Source organism: Thermobia domestica, chromosome 1 (genome assembly GCF_964235325.1).
Source record: "Thermobia domestica chromosome 1, izTheDome1.hap1.1, whole genome shotgun sequence".
NCBI classification, from domain to species: Eukaryota; Metazoa; Arthropoda; class Insecta; order Zygentoma; family Lepismatidae; genus Thermobia; species Thermobia domestica.
The window spans coordinates 243,656,847-243,683,369 of NC_137454.1; the positions used below are offsets into that span (position 1 = coordinate 243,656,847).

General features: G+C 34.7%; 1 protein-coding gene across 2 annotated transcripts in view; it reads left to right on the forward strand.

Moving 5' to 3' along the window:
• Cdk1 (Cyclin-dependent kinase 1) overlaps positions 1–26,523 on the forward strand; it is a 69,324-nt gene that overhangs the window by 36,779 nt on the left and 6,022 nt on the right. For both annotated transcript variants that reach the window (XM_081771631.1, XM_081771620.1), the window contains exons 5-7: positions 12,945–13,100; positions 15,338–15,501; positions 21,707–21,848. In XM_081771631.1, the coding sequence (XP_081627757.1) occupies positions 12,945–13,100; positions 15,338–15,501; positions 21,707–21,848 (462 nt within the window). The remainder of the gene's footprint in view (positions 1–12,944; positions 13,101–15,337; positions 15,502–21,706; positions 21,849–26,523) is intronic.

Genomic DNA, 26,523 nt, shown 5'->3' on the forward strand with positions numbered 1-26,523 from the left:
CATTAGTAAAACTATTAGTATTATTTCTTACCTTTGATGGTAACAAAAGTATTCAGTAAAATTTGGTTTTCCAACAACAGTTAAGTTCAGTCATTCGTTGCTAGCCTTCAAATAAGCATCCTGTAGAATCAACACTAGCAATAACGTAAAAATTCTTGTCAAGATTAAGAAGCTTAATGCTTGGAGCTCCGAAGACTACGTAACGCTTACTATTTCAAGTGCTGCATTCAAATTTCTGTATTAATGGAAGTTTCGATGTACAGTAAAGCAAGCTGCATTTTCAGGGAAAACTCGTCGTGAAAGAAGTGTTCGGGAAATTCCCGCAATTGAACCCACAAAGCATCGAAAGTGAATACTTCAACAATAAATCTATTTTACGCTGGAGGATATTTCATTTCATTTTAAACATTTTGAAACATTTACTTTATAAAATATGAATTATAGGCCTATCTTTGTTAATTGTTTTAAATTAATTTTCGGAAAAGAACGGTCTTGCAACAAGTGCTCGGGTAATTCCCGTAATTGAATGCACAAAGCATCGAAAGTGAGCTTCAACAGTAAGACCATTTATTTTACGTTGAAAAATATTTAAGACATTTTGATGAATTCTGTCTTTGTTTTAAATTAATATAGCTATTTGGTATTCATATTTGGCGAACGTCACTGAGGTTCCTACAATGACTCGATCTACATTTGTTAGTTTGTCTGCCTTTACCACACAGTGTTCAACTTTCGGTCTTTTAAATTTTCAGGATACAAACCAGACACACTCTAAATTTTTTGTTTAGATTTTGTCAGCATACCAACGTAAAATTACAAAATGGCACGCTTTTTTTTTTTAATAGCTGATATCCATAGGCGTTTCTGGAGGAGGGGACGGGGGGTCGCGTCCCCCCAATATTTTGAAGTACAAAATATTCAATATTTCATTCTAATTTAATTTATTTACTAACAACAGAATAACAAACAAACAAATAAATAATAATAATTATATTTATTTGGAATATATTATTCAGGCTGTGGAACGATTATATCAGAGTTCTTGATATACCTTAGGGGATCCGTGAAGGTAAGCAAAAAGGTAACAAATGGAATCGAAGATAATAAATAGGTTGGGCTAGGTAGCACCATTTTAATCACTTTCTTCGATGTCCCCCCCAATTTTTACATGCCAGAGACGCCAGTGCTGAAATCCACTGGCGAAAATCCCGGGGGGATGATGGGGACATATCCCCTACAATCTGGGAACTGTCCCCCTCAATAATCCGATTGGAAATGTGTCTTTTTAGGAAGAAATGTGATGATTTGTGTCCAACTGTCACAAAGGAAAGTGAGTTGAAATTGATACCTCCCAGAATAAGCCTCAAATCTGACCGCCTCCCAATGTTGAAGACAACTCTGCTCCCCTACCCATATTGTCCCGGAGTCCCACACAGGGGACATAAAATATGACGATATTATTATTGCTTTACAACTTTAAAATCAGACTGGCAACATTGAAAACTTTACAGGGAATGATCATATTTGAATCATCCCTTGTGAATAGTTTTCTATGTTGCCGGTCGGGTTTTAAAGTTATAAAGCAATAATAATGTCGTCATATATTATGTCCCCTGTGGAGTACGCCGGGACCGACATGGGTAATCCTCCTCAGCATTGTTTTTCGCCTTCATAAATATTTTGTACATCACATATTTTATATATATATATATATATATATATATATATATATATATATATATATATAGGGTAAGAACCCCTAATATGAGGATAAGCACCTAAATTGAGACCCCTACCTATCTAGTGAAGCAAGAGTTGCAATCTAGTGGAAGCGATCTGAAACAAAAGGAAATAGCCCACAACAGCACCGGAAGTCACGTGAACTCATTATGTGGAGAGTTGTTAGTATAGTGGAGGCTGGAAGAAATTGCGCCCCTACGAAGTTTTCTTAACGTGCACACATCAGGCGCTGAAAATGGAGAAGCTAAATTGATATTCATTCTACCTTTACTTTCTTCTACACCACTGAATATGCGTATTGCAACATGTAATGAGTTACCGATTTTCTTCCACTCATATTTGAGATGGCGTTAGTCATTTGTTTATCTGTCGAATGTCTTATTATGAGACCCTTAACAAGTTCAGTATATGACCAGTCTCATAATGTTACCCGTATAGTAATATTTGGTCTTATATGAGGAGCTCATTTCTACTGACATTTCTGTACAATAATTCACAAAGTAGTCTCTTAGACTTAGTCCTGTACATAGAACGAGTGATTTCGTTGTCATTGTACTGTCATTTTGGACACATTTCTTCTCATTGGGTATAATATTTAAACATTAAAAGAAGTAATAATTTTGCAGTTTGTGAGCACAAAAAGTGTAAAATTTTACAGTGCGTATATTCAAAAAATTGAAGAAAGTGAGTTAGATTGAAAGTTTAAAGTTTTATGTTTTTGTACCATCACAGGATTTGGCTTAAAGACAGTGTTGAATGGTGAATTAATAAAAGAACTCTTAAGAATACACAAAAAGCCGGAGTCTCTAATTAGGTACCCATCATAAAGACGGCAGTGTAGTAACTTTGGTCATATTTTTCAATATAATTTTTTATTGTTATATTTTTATGTATTCCAATAGTTTGTATCGTAAATTAGACATTCCACAGAATATATTAAAGTAACAACAGTGTTTGTTTATGCTATAATTAACCAGTATATAGCATCTTAACTTGTAGGGTCTCATATTCGGAGCTCTTACCCTATATACCGTCTTACCCGTCCCCCCAATGTTGAAGACAAATTTGCGCCGCTGCTGATATCCACACTGCAAAGCGCAATTTTAGGTCTTTCAAGTTGAAATTTTCAAAGTAGAAGCACGAGAGACTAAATTAGCTGTATATATTTTGGCGGCATAAAATTTCAAAATGGCGTCCATTTTTCAAAATAGCGGGTATCCATGCTACAAGGTGCAATTTTCGGACTTTTTAAGTTGATATTTTGAGGGTAGAAGCACAAGACATTCTAAATTTGCTGTATAGATTTTTTCGGCGATCCAATATAAAATTTCAAAATGGCGGCAATTTTTTCAAAAGAGCAGTGAATAGAAAGTTGCTGCAAGTTGTGACAATGACACTCATGAAATGTAAATCATATTTTAACATTTTTACCCCAAAGAGATTGAAATATTTCGAAAAAAAACAATTAAACCCGAAAAAACCCAATAAAACCCGAAAATACCCGAAAAAACCCACATGGGCCCAGGTGGGTTGGGTTTTTTAAAAAAAACCCGGGTTTTTTCAAACCCTGGTCGGACATGAAACTGAAAGATTTCATTTGGAATAGACACACGTAATATATATATATCGAGATAGCAATTCCATAATTTGAGATACCCGAAGATTCATTATTGCAGGAATAAATCCACAAGTGGATTCTTCAATTGGAGTTTGAGTGAGAACCAGTTGTAGATGTAAACATCTTCTAAACAAAAAGGAAAATAGAGAATTAGCTTAGATTAAAATACATTAAAGGTAGGATTGGCAAAAACCATGGTTTTTATCGAAAAAAAAAAACGGGAATGGAAAAAAAACTTGCTTTTTTTAGTTTAAACCAGATTTTTTTTTTTTTTTTTTTTTTTTTTTTGTTTAAATAATTTGCTCTATGTATTTATATCACATATGGACAGAAATAAGTTTGTTTCGTCTTGGTATTACTATGCAACAAGTGGGTTATGTTAGAAGGGGTCACATAAGCTTAAAGCGGAATCCAAACCGCTTCTCGGCTTACATCCGAGAAAAATTGACCTCCATTTGAACTCGAAACCGAGACTAATTGGCTACAAATACGATACGTCTGCCGACTCACTCACGAAGGACTCCTGATAAAAATACGTTGTACTGATCGTTACATACTTGTTAATATAATTGTCAAGAGTCATTTCAGAAGGACAAAAAGATAAACAGTTGCACAAGTGAAACCATTATACAAAACTACATATAGACAGTTTCAAAGTACCGCAGAGTACGGAAGAACTAATTTAGTACAAGTTAGTTCACTAGGTCTTTTATTAGTCCAAGTTAAAGAAATACGACTTCATATGCATATTAGTAAGAAAAGTGAATAAAGACACGAATTATTCGAGTCCACTTTGGCTCTGACCCATTTATACATAAATAGATATCAAAGATACTTCTGACTTCAATAAATACCTCTCGTGTGGTTTGTATGACCCCCACCCCCACCCCCAAAGTACGATGTGTTTTATCAATAGAAAACATTATTAAAGCGAAATAATATTTAATTTTTTTTTTTTTTTTTTTTTTTTTTTTTTTTTTTTGCAGTTGTATAGCAATAATAACAAACTATTAAAAAATCACAAAAGAAACATCCATAAACTTATTAAAAAGATGTTGATTTTGTAGTATAATCTGAGATTTGAATGGGAAATTTAGGTCTGAATATAATACGAATAATATACGGGAGTGAAACGTGATAACCCACAAATGATTTTACAAACGCTTACACTTTTACGAACATTTTTCGTTTTTGATTTTTAAAAAAAAGCTGGTTTAAACCACCTTGTTTTAAACTAGGCAACACTGATTAAAGGCATTTGATATATTTGTGCAGACGGCAAGATTCCGAACTAACTATGTTGTTCTTAAATGATGTCAGACATATGACCAATGTTATCAGAATATTGCTTTAATTTGAAATTTCTTGCATGTGGATAAGTTTAAAAAAAAGGGGGGGGGGGCATGTTGAACCTAATCAAATTTGTGAGAGAATTCGTGTATAGTACTTGCGTCGTTTTGTATTAAATATGCAAAACTATTAGACATAAGATCAAATATTAAGCCATTCAGATGGCTGTTAATTTAATTCTTATGTAATTATCTTCTCCTATTTTAGAAGAGCTTTAACTATTAAATAAGGTTTAAAGAACCATTAATATTAATAAGTCTACAGTGTATGATTTTCTTTTCTCTATAGAATATAAATAGTTTACATATAGTTTTTCTGGCGTTTTCATTTTTCATTTCAAATCCAACTATGATTTCAACATTCGTATACATCATCAAAACAAAACAAAAAAATACTGTTTACTGACATTGCTTTGTACTCTGGCATTTTTTTTTTTTTTTTAAAGGAAAAAATGATCCTTAACAACACTCCTTCATCCAATGCAATGGTTCCTAACCTGGAATCGTGGAGGAGAAGGGGGCGCTAAGCTACTGACAGAAATGGACTATATTCCTAATTTCAAATATCACAAATGTTGTAAGAAAGAGGCGTTAAATGAAATTTCGGATAAGCACAAAATAACTTCCACTGAATACAAAGCTGAAAAAAAAAACCTACTAAAGTGGTATGCAGAAGTTTTTCTAACAATAAATATAAATTTATGATATTACGAGGGGCATACTGAAAGTCGTGAGCAACAAGTTTTCTCAACCATAATCTTTATTTGTAAGTGAAAGCAAATATATGATCTCAATCTATAGAACTTTCTTTCACTTTTCCACATAGTTTATATATATATATATATATATATATATATATATATATATATCTTACACATTTATCCCATCGTTCTCAAAGTTTGAAAATACCCTTGCGACAGAATTCCGTTCCAGCTGCCCGTGGACACTGACGCACTGCTTGTCGAATATCCTCAAGTGTCTCGTAGCGATGGCCTCACATCTGTTCTTTCACACAACCGAAAAGATGGTAGTCGGAAGGTGCCACGTCGGGGCTGTAGGATGTGGAAGTGTTTCCCACCCAAATCTCCTGATTTCCATAGTGGCATGTGCAGTATGCGAACGCGCATTATCCTGTTGAAGGATGATCTTTCCAGGACGTTTATCACGCAAGGCACGATGAGCTTCAAAAGTGTCTGGATGTAGCGGGCAAAATTTATGGTTTGTCCAGGCTCAAGAAGGTCAACCAAATGCAACCCTGTGCATCCCAGAAGACGCTTCCCATAACTTTCCCTACCGATTGCACTGTCTTCGCGTTCTTCTTCGGTGGCGAATTCAAGTGGTGCCATTCCATACTCCGTCCTTTTGTTTCAGGTTCATAATGAGGAAACCACCAGTCACAATACTCGTCAAAAAGTCATTACCTTCACATCGAATTCTCTGAAGAAGGGTTTGGCCAATGGTTAGTCTGACGTTTGTTGTCCTCGGTTAATAAACGTGGGACCCAACGGGCACAAACCTTTCGATAACCTAAGCTGTTGAATAATTTCTTGCACCGCACTATTTCCAACATCAAGTTTTGCAGCGATTTCATTCACAGTGATACCCCTAATCAGCTCATCAACCCTTACCTTGTTGCGTTCCGTGGAGGCAGTTCGAGGGCACCCGCTGCGTGGCTCATCTTCGATACTCGTGTTTCTATCCTTAAAATTTCACCCATCTAACACTGCTGGCACACATCTCCATAGACACGCTGCAGTCTGTGGTGAATTCCAGAAGCAGATTGGTCCTCTTTAACAAGAAATTCAGTTACAGCACGCTGTCGAAACGAAACATCGCTGTGCGCAATTTTGGAAATCCTGCCTGTGGTCACGTGCTAAAGTCGTGGCAAAAACAATAAAGCTCTTTGTGGGTAGTATCGGCAATGCCCGAACGGTCGATTTAATTACAGTGAAATGATACTCACTTGTTATGTCATCAAAATGTATATGCTAAAGTGGAGGAATAGGGTTTAAAATGTATGTCAAGAATAGGATATTTCGCGACATGTTAGGGAGATGAAACAGTATATAAACTCATTATTAAAAGTAAGTGAACACTTGCTCCAGCATTTTGTGAAATTCCGCTTTAAGAGGAAAAATTCTATAATTATTTTCTCAATATGTAATAAAAGATACAGGCCACTCCACTAAATTTTTTCACTCGAATTTCTTAAAGTATATCATATTATGCTGCAGTTATTGCTTAAACATGAAATACGAGCGACATTATGTTTTGAGGAAATTTCATTCGAGGAAAATTACCTATATGAACTTTTTTTATAAGAAGTGACAAATGGCACCCTTGTATATCAGGGTTATTAATTGGATATTTATTTGTGAGGTATCAACAAAATGATTTACGCATCATTACAGAATTATTAATGATATCTAAACAAAATCGATTGAGTTGCTTTTGAGAATACCATCCAATAATAAACTCACTCCTATTACGAAACTACACCTTGCGGATTTATTCGGGATAAATTACGTAACCCTATTATAGGGTTATTAATCAAGTTATTATATATCGCCTGTTTCGTATTTGAAAAAATTGTCCGAAAAAAACTCACTCCAAAAGTGAACTACACCTTGCCGATTTTTCAGGATAAATGAGTTATCCCATATTATCAGATTGTTATGAATCATTTATAAAACATGAAAAAAGCGTTAGAGGCGTTTCCGAGAAAATCACAAATTTTTATTTTCATGTTCAGTAAACTACTTGTAGTTTCGGCAGTAGTAAGACAATTCGAAAAAAATCGCAGAGAATCTTATAAAAACCTTACATTTAAAATTACTTCTCCATGCGTTGAACCGTAGTTATGCCTTCTAGGCGACCAAACATAATTTCATTGGGACGAACAGACGTCCAGAACTCTGTTTTGAGGCATGTAGAGGCGATCCAACTTACAAATTCTTTCAAATCTCGATTTTTCCATTATTGCTATACTTTCTTATCTCCTATCGTTGTTCGAAAGTAAAAATAAAATTTTGGAAAGAAGACAATCGAGACTGTCTTGTCTCATCATCACTAGAAAACTGCTGAACCATTTGAAAAGAATTTTGAAACAGCAGTTGGCTCGAGCTGGATTTTTCATGTCCCTTTCATTATAATGAGTATTACATAAATCTACTCTTCCCGTGAACGCCGGTTCTTCAGCCACTTATAAAATAATTTTATGATTAGCGGTAATAAAAATAATAATTTACAAATGTTACAGATCACAAAGGACTAACAAGGACAAGTTGTGTGATGTGTGGTCAGCACATTGCTTTAAGCCTAGGATTGTTGTTTCTTAACTCAAGTAAATTTTCAATTCTCTGAAGATGTAGGTTAAAAACTGGAAAGTGTGCGCGCTTGATCGGAAATCGATCCGAAACAAAGCATATTAAAAATAACTATAATAGTAAAACTACATTTCCTGGTACTAAAAATCACATCACAACCGGAAGTTCAAAGAACTATGCAATGAGAAATCTTGACTGAAAATTCACCACGATTTTCACTTTCCCATTGAACGAATAGTAACACGATATCTTTTACTTATTCCTTGTCAGAATCCTTTCCAAAATTTTCTTCTCATTTCTCATTGTTAATGTCAAAATGCGTTCCAACTATACCTAGAACTTCATTAAATAAACACCCCGTAGCACTAATAATAATTATTATTATTATTAATAATAATAATAATAATAATAATAATAATAATAATAATAATAATAATAATAATAATAATAATAATAATAATAATAATAGAGAACAGTGTCCCGTTAATAACTAACAATCCTCGATCCTGAACACACTCGATCTATACCACAGGTCTCCATACAATGATACTACAAGCAGTTGCGGCTAATGTTAGTGTTGCAGCATTGCGCAACGACCGAAGTATTTCAATAAAAAAAATATTATTAGCAATAGTAGTAAAGAACAGAAAAATTGCTTTCTAATACTCCCATATATACTTGAAATAACATATTTTTTTACTTCTGTAACTGTCCGTTTCGTTAATCCGTTTTAAAAAGCGAAAAATAATCCGTCACAAAGTCTCTAATTTATATTGTGTTGCAGCGAGCATACAACGACCAGATTCCTTCAGCGCGGGAATTGGAGCGAATGTTAAGTCTCCTTTCCCCTATCTCAGAAGTTAAAGGGTCTGGTCGTTGCAGTGCTTCTGCAACACAGCACGGTTTCCAATGAACGAGAAGGTTTTTCGCGCTGAATAAGCTTTCTGAATTTCATTTCACTAGCAATTAACAAATGGAATTTGTTTTTATGCATTCATATTTTTAAATTACGGTACTTATACTGAAGCAAATCAATATAATGACAATTAAAAAAAGTGATAGCAAAATTACAAAATAAGGAAGAAAATATGTAGTAGAGCAGAAATCAAATGAAAGTAGATCCGCATTTACAAGTTAATTCTTAGCTTATATAGATAATGAAGGTTTCTTCTACAGTAATTTGTGAACCAAATATTAATAAGTCAATATGCAGAATCTGTGGATAGTATTTTAGTATATACATATTTCTTTTATAAAATAAGTATATTTTATACTCTTGATAAAACTGTATGGTGGGGAACGCCACACTGAATTTGGGACTAGTTAGCAATGCTCACAGGCGTAGCCATGAGGGAGGCCACCGGGTCCTGACCTCCCAAATATTTCGAAACTTGACTAACATTTGTAGACTTTCCTAACGAACTATACTTGTTTAACAGAGAAATGATTGACGTACACTAAATATTTTATTTTACGCTTCATCATGTACTCTTTCTTTTCTTATAGAAATAATAGTTCTATCATTTTTTCTAAAAATATAGGTGACAGTAATTAAGAATTTCTTATCTTTTCGGGTACAGTATAAGACAGGTTCGTTATTACGTAGACGTATTGGACCTTCCTCAAATACTTTGGACCCCTCCCAGCTAACGTGTTCCTATATCTGGCGGGTTTCAAGGTTGCTTTCCAGAACGTTGATAAACATTGTTTCGCCTCATGTGGAAGTGTATTGTGTTCATCGTGCATTGCGTAACAACCAAGACGGATGATTTGGAATGTAGTTTTTTTTTTCTTTTACGCACGCATGCACGTACGTGTGTGTGTGTGTGTGTGTGTGTGTGTTGATATATGAATAGGGTTGCCAACTCTGTAAAATAATAATAATAATAAAAAAAACGGCACTTCCTCAAAATTCTCTATAATAAAGGTATCAGCCTGAAGTATCTCTGTTCGGACCTATCCATGGAAAGGAAATGTACTATCGTGAACAAAAATGCATTAACACACATATTCTGTATGTCCTTAGAACATTCACTAATAAGTTTAACAGATACCTTGTGCTATAAATGAGAAACTGAAATTGATCAATCGGCATTGATCAATTTATTGTATTTACCAGTAATTACTATTTCTTTAAAATTATCGAAACAGATGAACAAAAGTATAATAATCTTTACGTGAATTTTGGATTTGGAAAATGAAATTCACTCTTTAAACATATAGTCTCTACATCAATTATAGGAAATTGCTTTAAGAAGTCCTTTTCCACTCTTAATAAATGTATAAAATCCCTTAAAAGTAAATTTCAAATTTTCCCTGATAGTCCCTGTCATCTCCAAAATTTTCTAAACAGGGGAACAAAATATAGTAACCGTTGATAGATGGTGAAAGGTAACAGTTTTGAGTTTACAGAATGACAGCTACTTTTCAATATCTATACTTCGAACTAGATACAAATTAAAAAAAAAAAAAAAAACTTATAAAGGGGCTGGTGAGAAGTTTCTACCCGTCACCGGCTTTAATCAAAAAAACAGCAATTTTTCCGCCCAGCCCAATGAAAAGCCTGCCAGTTGACAGCCCTATGTATGAATATGTAACATTCGCAATTCATACACCAGTATCTCTTTGGTATCAGCTGTTTTGGTTATTAGTTATTAAATTTAATTTTATTGTGTGTGCTTTAATTCTGTACCTAACCTACAAATTCTGAATGAATTGCATACCATGACTTCTGTAAATAACTTACAAAAAAATTGCCCAGCTTTCAACCAAGGAAAAGCTTACAATTAAGGCTTAGACAAAACAAGCAAAGTGCAATTCAGGGGAAAGTTCGAAAAAAAAAAAAAAAAAAAAACTGTTTAAATTTACAGGACATCTTATGATAGTAATTTTGTATGCACTAGATACATTTCCACAATTTATTTTCAATTTTCCTAGATAAATTGTGAATAAAGCGTGTTCAATGTACATTTTTTTTATAACATTAATCTCTGCTACGAACTCTCTTCAGTCTACACTGAAGAGGAGTTCGGATCACTATCAGGGACTGAGCTTGCTAGAATGAATTGTTCACAATAATCTATAAAAAAATATTTAGTGAATCTACAAAGCTTCTGAAATTAATATTAACTGTACTTATGGCGTCAGTAAAAGAAAAGTTTTATTTTTTCACATAAAAAAGAATTGACGCTTTCAAGAAAGTAAATGCCCCAAGAAAGGTTATCACCATTGGTTATGCTTTCCATCGAAAAAAGACCTGACAATAAGAATACTAGAGATCAACCAGCATGTATTAGGCAGATTTGTTCCAATCAAAGAGAGAAGAATGAACTTACTAGTTAATTTAGGTGATTAATCGGATTAAATGTTCTGCATTTTTTTTTTTTAACAGAATTTCATTTAATTTAATGTGTCACATAGCATTTGCATCTAAAGTTATGCTGATTACTCAATGAGTCCACTTTATATCTTCTGTCTCCGATCGTTCGTACTGCAACACCCGAAACCACAATCCACTGGCCGCCACTGACTACAAGTATCATACATATTTTAGGATTTGTTAATACCGGCTTTCTAGTACTCGCGAACAGCTTTTCGGCCGGGGATTTGAAGAGAAAGATCAAATAAACCTCGTCCAATAGCGTTATAGAAGAGGCGAATATAGATGGAATACAGTGCAAACACGAAAAATCAGAAACAGAAAAGCATGTATGGGTACCGCCCCGCAAATCTCGCAGCACCTGATCCTGGGCACAGACCTCAATCTAGTTCCTAGGTCCCCATGAAATTATTCTACAAGGAACATGCAATGGTGTGAGTTGGTTAGTTCTTGGCTTCTAGCACTCGCAAGAGGCTATCTACCAGGGTTATGGAAGAAAAAAGACGAAGAAACGGCGCCTAATACATTTCGGATATTATTTGATTAGAATTCGAGTATTTTGAATAGATTAAAATCCCATCCTTCTTTCTCAATAGATGTATTCATGTTTATAACTTCAAAAGAATACACACTCCAAAGTAGGGAAGGGGAAAATAAACACAATCAATATTCCTGCATATGGTTCATTCCTCTCCAAAGGAAGAAGGAAGATTTTTCCACCCAGTGTCAAATAACAAAACAACACAAACCATTCGGAATTTCTACGCAACTTTTTTTCTTTTTCGCTAAAACCTTTCTCAAGTGACAGAGAAGAATACTCACCCCTCTGGTCGAGAATTGTCAGCTAGCTTGAATTTCTTGGCAACACCGGATTTCGGAGAAAATATCTGTTTCACTACCATGTAGTAGGAGAAGGCGGCTAAGAGGTCAATTTTCCATACCTCCCCCCAAGGTTTTTAAGATGTTTCAAAAAGTTTAGCAACAAACAGCCTTAACATCTGGAAAGAAAGAAAGAAAGATCTAGATTGAGATGATATTCTCGGTTTCACTTACAATTAAAGGTTACGGTTGTGAAAACATGTTGCTCACGACTTTCAGTATGCCCCCTCGTATTATTATTATTGAAGATTTAAGAATTAGTGATGCATCTGAAATCTAAATAGGAGTTAGACCAACGGCTGCCAAGTGGGGGGGGGGGCTTCAGTATGCAGAGTTCACATGGAAGGGCGTGGAGTGAGGTTCACAAAGGGGGGGGGGGTCATATGAACAATATTGGTAATCACTGATCCTATAACACCACATATAAACAATAGCGACTCTGTAAACAAACCACTATCTATCAGATACGTAGCACAACAGAAATTAAGGTGTCTAAAATTTACAATATAATGCAGAAATAGTGTGTGTTTTGCAACACTTATGAATATATTTCACGAAACTGACCAAGATGTGGGACTATTAGATATAATGTTAACATGCAATTCCGCATGAACTTTGGGATTTTCACTTTACATTTCGCTTCTCTCATGCAGATCCTTCAAGCTATTTTGTTCTGTCACAAGCGACGAGTGCTTCATCGAGATCTGAAACCTCAGAATTTGTTAATAGATAAGAATGGAGTGATAAAAGTAGCAGACTTTGGACTTGGGCGTGCATTTGGTATTCCAGTACGGGTATACACACACGAGGTAAGACCAGTACTTCATAAAATGGTAATAAATTGAATGTTTTCAGTGTAAAATTGCCAACGTGTTGTTTTTAACACTTTTATGTTTTCAATTTTGGGAACTTAAAGTACATGTGTTCTTACATGCTTGTAGGTTGTCGTGTTTCCTCATAAGCAATGAATGAAATTGATTATAGTATAAATTTAGCTCCATTAGTTCTGCATATCGCTTAACTTCGTTGACGAAACTTTGTTTATACTTCTCTCTAGATTGACTAATTTTGTCGTTTTTTAAAAATAATTGCTGTTATGTGAGTGTTACTCAATTAAGTTGATGTATTAGCGGTGAGCTAACGTAGTTTCATGTTAACTGGATTTATTGTCTATAATTTTCTTAACATTCTCGTGGAACTTAATTTTGTTTCTAGATTAACATAACATTGACAAATTTTCATCAGTCATGTGTTCCCAAATCAATGGCGAAACTTGTTTTAAAAACTGATAATGTGAAGTGTTGCTTTAAAGATTTTTTCCCTCCTGTAATGATTGTCATCATGTGGTATGAATTAGTGTATCAAATTTCTGCAGTATTTGTTCTTGAGTTAGGCATATGTTTGGAAAAAAGTATGTATTTAAAGCGAGCTTCTACCATTTGACTCAACAGGCATTTGTATGTGTTTACACATCCATCTTTCACTTCCACGGATAACTTACGTAAAATTTATCAGATTTCAGTAAAACTTGACATGTGAATTCCTCCAACCTTAAGAAGTAATCCTGTTGTTTGGGTTTGAATTCGGATAAGAATAAGGATGTAAAATGGAGTATAATTCACCCCATATTACAATTTGCAAACACACAATGTGATAACAAAACAAGTTTACAGCATAATTTTTATTTTAAAAAAATAAAAGAGTTCGATAAAATATATGATGTGTATTTTCCTTAGGGCTTTCCGATCGGCTTTTTCTACGGCTTGGAGTTGAAATCAGTTAAGGATAAGCGGGGAAAAGTAGCTAAATTGACTCCCGAAGTAAAATGTTTTCACATAAATTATTTGACTGATGGTACTGTGCACTTGCAGGAGCAGGCAAAAGGTTTAAGTTGAATAATTTCAACACTTCACTCTTAAAAAAATGTCATTACCAACCAGTAAGAGTATTTCTTACCCTCCCAAAGAAACTACAATTTTGTGTGATTTATTTATTTAGTTTTATCTTGAAATATTCTTAAATTTGGAAATAAATTCAACCCCTTGCTTCTGGGTGATATAACCTTCAAGCAATAAGCTCCGTTGGGAAGAGTTTGAAGGTAATATATGAAAACTGGATAATTTCTAGGAATGATATACGAGGTATGCTCCCCGCCCTCGATATGATACATACCAAGACTGTTCCAAAAAATCAGTGTACGTACAGAATTAGTTGTCTGTGACATCACCTTCAAAGTAGTCCCCTTTAGCATTGACACACTTGTTCATTCGGTGCTGCCATTGCTAGGAACATTCTTGGAACGACGTTTCTGGAAAGCCCTTCAAAAGATTCTAAATCTTCACTTGAACATCTTTAACTTAGGTAAAATAGGTTCCTTTCATGCAATATTTAACTTTAGGGAATACAAAGTCACAGGGAGCCAAATCTGGTGAATAAGGTGGATACTTTATCACAGTAATGGTTTTTGCTGGTCAGAAACTGCTTGACAGGGCTTTGTGAGCGGGTGCATTGTCCTAGTGCAACAGCCATCCATCACTCCAAAACTAGCCTTTTTTCCTAATTTTTTCACAAAATATTTTTAGTACTTCAATATAGCAGTGTTGAGTAACAGTCTGACCACTGGGAATCCACTCAATCATTAGAATTCCTTTAATGTCGAAGAAGACAATCAACATTGTATTGAATTTTGATTTTGACATGCGTGCTTTTTTGGTTTTTGAGATTCTGGACATTTCCACTACATCGACTGGCGCTTACTTGCAGGATCATAGGTTAAAAAAAGAGAAAAAAAAAATCACGTTTCGTCATGTTACAACAGAATCCCAACAAATTTGACTCGTTTACAATGAGTTCTAACATGGTTTTACGGCTCTACTTTTGATCGTCGGACAGAACTTTTGGAATAATCTTCCATTGTTTGGGGTAATGCCTCTCTGCTTAGAACACCAGAAGAACCTTCATTAACAAGATTGAAGAGTACAGACGATATATTAACTTCAGTAATTGATAACGGAAATAGTGATATGATTTTTGTATCGAATTTTAGGTTGTAACATTGTGGTATCGAGCTCCTGAAGTTCTGCTGGGCTCTCCTCGATACTCATGCCCAATTGATATTTGGTCTATAGGCTGCATCTTTGCTGAAATGGCCAGTAGGAAACCATTGTTCCAAGGTGATTCTGAAATAGACCAACTGTTCCGTATATTCAGGTGAGTCTGATTTTAATTAACAATTTAATGTCAGTGAGTTGAAAATACCTTTTTATTCGTAAATTATAAAGAACATGATTGTGGTAATTCTCTTCACAGCGCTACGACAGTCAGATATTACTGAGTCGCGGAATGCAGCCAAAATGTTTACAGAAAGGAAGTTTACGTAAGGTATTGAAAGAACTAGTCTTATTGCATTCTATAACAGTTGTATTAGTTATCCACACTGGTTCGATTCAGTGTTGTCCAATCAGATTGACGAAAAAATTCGCTTTGTTATTGATAAGTAGATAACTATGAACGTGTCTTAATGTGTGTATATATCAAAACTAGCGATATTAATTTCTTGATTGCTACTACAAAGCATTCAAACTACCATAAACTTTCCAGACCATAAACTTATCTTGTTCATTTACTATTTCTTCTCATGTGCTTTCACTGTCCATTTACCATTTACTGCCCACTGACCTTTTTACTGTTACAAATACAGTATTCTAATTTCAGTACACAGATTAAATTATCTTCCAGATTACAATTACAATTATCATACTATTACCCTAATATCAAAACATTTACCGTGAACTTAACTATTTGTGATTTTATTATTTTATTTTACTTTGTATTTTTATCCTCATGTCCTGATAATGAACAATTAAACTGGCACTATTGCAGATTTCAGATGAGAAACGACATGGCCTCGAGTTGGCTTCACACGGCGTCCAATTGGCTTTGAACGGTGTTGACAATTCGCGACAAGCAGCTCTGCACGCTGTCTTCTCGCGCTACTGCGAATCTTGACAATATCACAGGCGCTACTTAGAAATATTGTACTAGCACATTAGCTGCTCACTTTACCAAGTAGAGAAAAGAATTACAAACAAATACGTGAAAACTACATCTTTCTATGTCAACTGGTTGTCATGATAGACGCTTTGAAAGGTTTCCATATAAAACAATTAGTAAAACGAGCGTTGAGTCCCGCGTCTAATTTCCAGTGGATTTTGTTTCGATTTGCTAATAGAACTCACAACTTTTATTACAGGATAATCAGGGGTGTAGCCAGCAGATTGTTCTAGGAGAACATTACTTTCAGGGGGAGGCAAGCTTTTCACATATTAAAAGCAGAACAAATTACCTCTTTCACAACATGAAAGCTTTTTAACTCACCATACATACATACTATGCGCATATTATATTTTCACAATGCTTCCTTATCAAAAGACGGATCTTGACAGTACTGAAATTAAAAACCGGAGTGTAAAAGATGAATCAATAAGCTATTCATAAGAAAATAAATGCTGTTTATAGCAGTCTGTTTATCTGACTTTGTGTTTATGTAGGTTAAAATACTAAAGGGAAAAAAAAAACTCGAAAAAATATTAACTCCGATATTATTATGCAATAATATAGTAGAGAGTTCACAGTGCACCCAGTTAGGGAAATGAGAATATAAAGCATATGATTAATTTTAGTTGCTTCAATTAGGTATAGAAACCGTATTGATGATTGATTTTTTTAAAAAAAATTCATATTTTATTATAAAGTCCTTCATTTGTATTAACTTTTAAATAAGTTTATTAAACATATACCAGACGAACCTCATTTTGGAGCTGGAAATAGTTCGGAAAGACAGAGCCCCCTTCCCCCCGTGGCTACATACCTTTGCAATCTGATTCATATACTGTATATACGCCTAACATCGTAAGAATAAAGCATGGGAAGTTTGTAATTTGTTTTGAAATTTACTTCAAGATAGACCCTTTCTTATTCGACAGAAGGAACGCAGTATGTTTTCTGTTTCTTTTTTTCTTTCACGTTCCACTGCCTTATTATGTGCGACTTTTAACACCCTCTTTTCTCCTCTATAAGGGAATCAAAAGCATCAGGCGTCTGAATGGTGTCATAAATTATCGTAACCCAAAACAAACTCGAGCATATCGAGTTGCTTAGGAATCATACGGATTACTTTCGTGGCATTTACACCAAGCACAAGCTTGCTACTTGTTATGAAAACGGAGAAGGAAACAAAGAGGCTAGTTGTGTAGGAACTAACTTAAGAGAATTCATCAGTGTCTCGTTGCTTTCTTTCGTGGTAGTTCGTTTATTCTACAAAATTGTAGTTGACAATGTCTTTAAGCAAACAGAGTACAGCAAAATTTTTATTTTCTGTCTTCCTTTTTTTCTTTTTCTTTCAAGTGCTACGAAGTCAATCTCGAAGAATTATTTTTTGTGTTTACAGTTTTTGGAACCCATAAAAATAAATTTACAAGACTCAGATTCAGACAAAGACGAAATATTAACTGACATAGATGATAGTGAAAGTAGTGTTGAAGACAAATGTTTAGCATTTCCACTGGAAATGTTAACATGTAAGTAATTTAGTTGCTATATATACTTCTAGGATGCAGTCAAAATTCTTGAGTTTGCTGGAATAGTACATTTACATTGTGAATAATGTTTTCAATGTATGTGTCATCTCAATTGGAGGAAGAGCGAGAAGGGGAAGGGGAGTCCGAAATCCGGCAACACCGCGCGGAATATCGTGCTCCATTGGCCACTGCCCGTGATGCTTTACATCTGAAACACACGTAAACCATAAGTCCTTATTGGCTAACCAACATCATTTCCAACATTTCCACAAATCAAATATTCTAGTAATTATTATTATTGATTTTATTATTGGTGAGCATTGGTTGGAATAAAGGAATCTTGAAGTGGCAACAGAGAAAAAGTTATTTTCTCAAAAAGAGTGGAAATAATATACAACACAGCAATTAAATAAATAAAGTACAATAGGAACTCTTGCTAAATACTGTATTAGATTGAAAGGGATAGCAGTAGCTATGTAGCATTTAGTTGGACGCCATATTGAAATGCAGTCACTCGTATATTTATCAAGTTCAAAACTGAGTTAAGTGCAGGATGAAAAACGAATAGAAAGCTTGATATGCCATACAGAACAGAAATAATAAACGAAGAGAAAAATGTATATCAAATAATTATAGGAATAGAACAGAAATTCAAGAAGAGGAAAAACAAGTATTGAAAATATAATATTGTTAATTAATACATAAAATGCAAAATAATATCAAAGAATGATTTTTAAAAATGACAATGATGAGATACAACATGGAATACAGTATTATGAAACACAAAATTCTAAAAATAGGTATAGAGAATTGAATGTGTATAATGAGATAAAGCATTTTATATTAAAACCAAAGGTTGGTTTGTGAATATAATTTCTGAGGGATATGAACGGGGAACGGTTTTGAATTTGTAACCTAATGTTGTTGTGGGGTATTTATAGATGGAATTTGACTGTGGGAGCCTTGGTATGATTGATGTATCGAGAGAGGGGTTGGTTTTGTCAACGTAGAAGGCTTGGACACTTAGTATATTTTAGAATACAAATACAGTTGAAAGAATAGTTACAAAAATCAAACTGGTATCGAGATAAGATACGACATCTTTTACATCTAGGTTTTTGGCATTTCTTCTCTGAAGTGCGGAAATTGCAAGGGATCAGTTTTTGTAATGTAGATCTAGAGTTTGCAATCCTTTAGTAAAAGATCTTAGGGAAGATCGGAGAAACAAGAAAATGCATTTTAGATCTCAGATGAGATGGAAAGTGAGATCAAGAAAGTTCATTAATTTCTGTAGGGAATGGAAGCTAGGATAGCATTGCGTGAAGTTCGGAATAGATGATTTTGGAGTCTCTAATTTGTATATTTTTAAGAATTTTATTTGGACCCAAGGATGAAATAAAAAGATTTGTTTTTTTGAAACTTTGTTTATTTTTCACATTGTGAAAGTACAATAAATCTCCAAACTATGCAATTCAATACTGCGCAGAAGTAGAGCTATAACTTCCAACTGCAATACAAGGATAATGTGAGATGAAACCTGTTCATCGAACGCTGAATCCACATCAAAAACAGTTTCTCACCATCTTATCCAGTTCTACTTGTGTAAGAATCAATATTGAAACCGGAAATGGTACAGATTTTTACTACTTCAGTAGAAGAATGAGGCTGAGATGAAATCTATTCTTGGAATTCTGAATCCATACGAAAAACTGTTTGCCGGCTCCTGTGACCGTGTTCACGTTATGGCAGTCGATATTACAGAGTAGCAACAAAACTGGAAAAGTCAGAATTTCGATTTGCTAATAATAAGTTTCAAAAACATTAAAAATAAAAATTTATCTTGAGAAAGTATCCGTAAGGAAATCCATGGTTCATTATGCTCGAAATACTCATACTATTTTTGCAGAAGCAACAAATCAATGATGAGACAAAGAGAAAGAGAGAAAAAAAAGGAAAGAAAATAAAAATCATTCTGAACGAGCTTGAAGCTAAGAAAGAGGACTAAAATAATGGAAGATATGCGCAATATTGATAAACAGATAAAGCGTTTGAAGAAGTGAAATGAATCACATAAACTATTTTTTTTTTTTTTTTTTCAAAGATATCTCGTTAATATAGGGAATTTTGCGTAGAGGGAGAATGGTCGAGATGAAAGTTATTTTTGAAACGTTCAATCCATATGAAAAAGCTATTTCGTGGTATCTCTTCCCGTTTTTGCTCTGTGGAGGTCAATATTCAAACCAGAAGTAATTGTAAATTTATTCACTTAGATTTTACGACACAGGCGGAGATGGTACTTTCTCTTCAGACGTTAAATAAATAAACAAACTTATCAATGTTGAAACCGGAAATGGTTGATTTTTAGTATTTGTTGGGATGCAGAATCCATTCCAAAAACCCGCTAGTCGATCTGTTACCTGTTTTGCTCTGTGGAGATCAATATTGGATCCAGAAGTAGCAATTTTTTACCAATTTTAGTTTTGGTAGAGAGATACGGGTAAAAATATTACCTTCTCTTGACTCTGAATCGATTGTCAGTATCTATTAGTTCCTTGGCGATCAATGCTGAAACCGAAAATGGTTGGTTTCTGCCATTTCCGGTTTGAATATAAGGTTAATGGAGATGAAACCTATTTTGGGGTCACTAACTCTATTCTACAAATCCACTTCTCGATATCTCTCTTCCTTTTGCTGTGATACCTGTCAGCAGACATACCGGCAGACAGCTTCTCTGTGAGATATTTATGCATAGCGTAGTTTAGAATTCTAAAACCAAAACTTAACATAGGTGAAGGTTGGTTAAGCAAGAAATGGAAGATGGTAATTAAAAGATAAATCCAATTTTGGCAGAACAATAAAAACAAAGTAGCAAACCTCTCTTCCTAAATAAAATTACGCACAACTTGAGCCCGCTAGTCCGCACTATCACTTGACGTGTAACTAACAGGAAGTGACATGGTGTATCTTCACTACTCTTCCTAGTCACTTGCCTGCCATGTTAAAGGTTAATGCTTAAACCAGACTGACTGTACTTGTGATGTTATACTATGTCACTGTGTACTCTGTTCATGATTTTTCTTCATGTTTAACAAATGTCGATTCGAGACTTGGAATTGACAACAAGTATAAAGGTTTTTCCACCATAATCCAGAAATGCTATCCTTGTTTTGACTGTTTACATTAAATGGGATATCGTAATCACACAATAGATACCACATAAATATGTATGTAACTTACAAATATGGCTTTTGACGTGAACTTTTAATCACGTTATTTTAGCGACATAGGAATATGGTATATACTGGCACTTGATTTGATACGATTCAATATGCATGTACAAGGTGTAAAATGTATGTGTACATTAGAGAATTATAGATTCTTTTTAACTCGTTTTAAGGACGATTTTAGTGACAATTTTAGAGAGTTTGTGTTCATATACCAGGCTTGTCTCGAAAGGATTAAATTGTTAAGTTTCGTTTAAATAAAGTAATGTGCCATCAGTGCATGAAATTTTGTAAATAACTTCGGAAAGAGTGGGGCCAATATAAATAGTTACCTTTGTTTAATTCCTTACGCTTATAGCTATATCCTTACTCATCTACTCATTCTGAAGTTATTAGTAAATTATCCTTAGTTTCTAGTTTTCTTCAGTAAATGTGGTAGTTACCTTTTATATTATTTCATTTTGCTTGAGGAAACTAACTGTATTAGTTTGAAATGTTACATTTGTTTCTAAAAGTTTGCAGGTAGGTCAAAGTGAATTGAATTATATATATATCTTAAAATTAATTTTTCCAGTAATTTTTCGTAAAGGATTTGAATTTATTTCTTTATAGAGTTTTGACGACTCCAACTGAAGCAGTGTGGCCCGGTGTATCTCAGCTTCCGGATTACAAACCGATTTTCCCTAATTGGACTCAGAACAACCTAGTTTCCCATGTGAAGAATATCGATAGTGAAGGATTAGATCTGTTGGAGGTGCGAACTTTATTTTTCTGTATAGTGTAGAGTTCTAGAAACATTGAACTTACTATCTTTAACAGCGTAAGGTTAAGGCTTACCTTTTACCTGTCCCAAAATACAGCTCCTCACAGCTTTGACCACATTTTCCATATGAAAATTCTCAAGATTCTGTTTTCTGTCTTTCAGAAAAAGATAACATTCATAACCTTTCAGTATGCAAACCGCCCCTTAGGTCTTAATTGTCTACAACGATTCTATCGCACAGTTTTTTCTTTTTTCATGTAATTACTTGTATTTTTTATAATTTTTAAAGGATGTTTTCCGTGATGGTTTAAGTTTTTATTACTTTTATTTTATATAATTTAATAAGTTTATTCACTTCTTTACTTATTTTTCTCTTCGTTAATAATTGATTTTCTGGTGTACTCTTATCGACCATTTGTCTCCTTAGCTTTATCCAACTTTACTACATCATACATCCAGAATCCACCATGAGCAACTTTCCAGAAGTAATTAGGCACTGATTAGCTACCAGATCAAATTGTGAGTAAGCAACCAACCTATAACCAGTGATGCCAATTCGATACTTTCAAAATTATATAAAATATTCGAGCGGTGTGGATTACATCAACGAGTGCTTCAAACAGTAATTAGTTTTTACTGGAAGTGTAAGGCAGATTAACAGTAAAACAGTAAGGGGTAGGGATGAAATAGTGTAGCATAATCAGTAATACTCACTCATCAGGCTCAACTTCATTCAACTCCTCTTGGGAAATTTGCATATTTTTTTTTTTCAGAAAGAAACCATATTACAGTAAAAACCTGTTGCTTGTCTTGGCCACCTGTCATATTGGTCTATTTCTTATGAAACCTGCATTTTCCTGTAAGACTTATATTGTTTATTACTCTGTAAGTTGGCAACCCGTCTAGCTTGGAACTTGGCCGCATTGAAGCAACATTGCTTTCATGCTGTTAATGTTAAATTGATCAAAGTGGTCTTTACTTCTTAGGAACTCTTTCAAAACATATTTTACTGTTCTATCGTCAAGGAGGACAGTAAACCGAAAGGAGAAAAAGAAAAAAAAAATCTTGTCAATTGAAGGTAACTTCTTCAAAAACACAGAAAGCCTTGGTGCCCTTTATTGTTTCTATGATTGTCGGCAAGTTTATCAATAGATTAGTGCCGTTAAGACTTCTCATCAATGCTGTTTACTGCAAGATCATTTCATGGTTCAATCCAGACAGATTCAGATGCCCTTTTGTTTTCGTCACGTCTACCAATCCCTTTTTCCCCTTGCGGAGCTTGCAGAAAATTTAGAACAAATGGCGGTTGGATGTATGTTGTAAAGTGTTGGAAAGGTAGAAAAATTGGATAATAAAACAATATATTTCTTAGTAGCTTGCTGGTCAACAACCATTTTCCAGATACACAATCGATCACTTTTGGGGTTTTACAGCCGAAAGCGGTTAGCGAGAAAGTGTGGATATTACGAATGTTTCCTGGAACTGACATTTTCTTTACCTCATTTATCGTCATAATGCAGGAAACAAAATAGAAAAATGTGGGTAGCGTTTCGTAGATAATAAGCATGTTGAATTTCATATAAAACATAATTGCGAATGACGAACTAAGATACATATTTATTTTATAGAATATTTTCATATTCCAGAAATAAATTTTACCATATATTGTTTATAAAATACAAACTAATACATAGATAATAATAATAGTTGTATTAAAAGTGCTTATTACGATCTATGATGATTGTTGTTTCAAAAATCATTTATTTTCTGTAACTCAGCGTGGCTCTTTGCAGTGGAACCGATAGTGGCTAGCATAGACATGTTTCATTTTATATGTTTAATATGTCAAGAACGCCCAAGGAAGTTTAACATCCAGTGGTATTACTAAACATCATGGCAACGAATATGATAAATTTCAAGGAAATAAAAAACCTAAAATCTGCCCTGAGACTAGCTACTGCTGAACCGACTGCAGAAACTAAGACCAAGTAGATGAAGACTCAAATACTTTGATATAGACTACCTATTATCATCATCATTATTTAGGAAGAAACCATTTATAATATGGTAAACAATAGCTTCTAAAGGTAATTGAATGGTTAGTATAATCACCTTTAGCATATGTATCTCACATGTTTGATTCACTGTGAGAATGCATGTAGTTCGGCTTCCACACGAAATTGTAGGTCCAACTGCATTCCTTAATGATCGAGTGGTTACCATGCATGCTACCTGCGCGCGTGGTCCCGGTGAGAGTACTTGCCTCCGATATAAATCCGAGCAGTGGTTCGGATCCCATTTTGAACAATAGATTCACGTCACATGTAATCTTGGAGGTGAAAGTGGTAATCTTGATTTATAATTTAAACATCCAATAACTTTGAATGGAAAATGGAAAGGCCATCCGGAAAAAAGGTGGCGAAGATATTACAGGTACAGTCCGCAGCAAAAAACCTGCAACATAAGCATGTAAGTTTATTGTGAAACGACAAAGTCTTTTGCTCCAAAATAAGTGTGCAGGGGAGGACGCCGAGGTTTCTCTGGCGTGATTCGTGCCACGTAGACGTTATGTTGATTCTCTGCGCTGTTAGGCGTATTTTCAGAACAAACTTACATGCTCATGTTGCAGGTTTTTTGATGCGGACTGTACCACCCCACTACTTACGGAACTGATAGAAAATGAAAAATGACATCAGGATTAACCCAATACCTCTCATAACTACGGTAGTTGCAAAATATGTCACTTCTATCTCAGACTTTCAAAACCTTATCCATAAATTATTTTCCCAGAACTGCATTCTTTTATTTAATTACATTTAACCTGTGGATGATCACAAGTGCTTCATTGTGTCAAGACTAGGAGAAAGAACTGAGACTATCTGATATCTGACAAATTACAACAGAGGAATTCTTTTTACTCAGCACACGTCGTCTCAGTAAAAATGCTTACCTTTGAGTGAATTTCTGTATTTAATTTTTATATCATTCTACAAAGCAAAAAAGGCGTATTCTTGAAATCCACATAGTAAACACATTGTAAACTTTGAATTTTCTTAGTTTTCACTTTTACTAAAATTTCTACACGTTCTCGTAAACACAAAACACAACTATACCAGATAAAACTGTGTTCATTATTTAAAACAAGAACGCACATCATGACAACGTTAACTACGAAATCACTAAAGAGTACACCAAATCACCTATCCGTTCTTTCAGATAACTCTACTCCTGGTGTAACTGTCGTTCTGCTCACCATAGGATCTTTCAAATTTTGAACAAAACTTTGTTTCATCATTTCTATATGTACTGGGTTATAGAGAAGTCCATAAAACATTTTTAGAAAACGCAACAAATAAACTACACAAAGAACACATTTTATTATACTGAAATAAAAGTTCACTCACCAAGTATGTTAGATTCATCGCATACGGTGATACGGCACACACCTATTCGATAATTCACTTAGTCTTAAATGCGTATAAGTATACCACGGTAGACTAGTCACAGCGGCGGTAATACGATTTCAAAGGTTCAGGAGATTAGCGGGCAGTGGAGATATGTAGACAGTATCGTTCGTACCGATCGCTCTTACGGCTGTATGGATAGACCATCTTCAGTGTGAGAGATATGGGTTTGGACCTCATGTTAAGCTGTATGTCTAGGTCTTATGTAGCCTCGGTGCTGAAAAGGACGTTAAATTCAAAATCAATCAAATTTCCTTCATGAACACAAAAATCACAGGAATTTAAATCGTTCGGCTCTTTGCATGAACGAATTTAGTCTTGTGCGTTGTACCCATATTTCTATTGATACCCTGGCATATCTTTATGGTAATGAGCCGGACAGCTGTCTTTTTAAAAAGATTTAATCATTACTCTATTCATCCATCTGTGCTATCAAGCTTTTTTCAACATTCAAGGAACTCATTCCAGCGACGGTGGGCTCTTCATATCAAAGACCTTCTTCGAAATTGCGCAAAAAAGTATTCATTGGCAATATGTTTAGCCCATGTTCTGTAATTTGGTGATGATTTTCTGTCCTCGAGATTCTCACATTCCTCCGATTCACTTTTCCAGAAAGATGGAAAGTTGATTCGTCGCTGAAATTAGATTGCGAAACCGTAGTCTTCACATATCTTTCGGTATTTTATTGCAGAAATTGAGGCTGTTGCAGCTGAAGTGTGTAGTGTTTACTTCTCTCTTAGGGAAAATCCATCACACTATTGGTTGGGAGAGGCCAAATTCCAGACTTGTGGCTATAGTGAACTTGTAGTAGCTGAGTTTCTAAGTTTCTCTAACACAACCCACAATTTCTTTGCTTGATTCTGACCTTGGCCAAGGAACGGTTTGCACAGGTAACACAGTCACAACGGATGAGGCTCTTGAGAATTCTAAAGCACAAGGTTATTGCATACGTTTATTGATCATCATATTTGCTATTACTGTCTCCTGTTACTATGTTGGCCACAAGTAATGCAAGTGCACCAAGCAATTCAGAAGAGATGGTCGGAACTAGTCAATAGAAAGGGTATCGTATACCACGCTGACAACGCCAGACCGTATACGTTTTTAAGACCCGTCAGGAATTGAGAGAACTGGCTGGAAGGTTTTAAAGCACCAACCGTACAGTCTGGAACTGTCAGACTTGTTTGTTTCGGTCTCTGAAG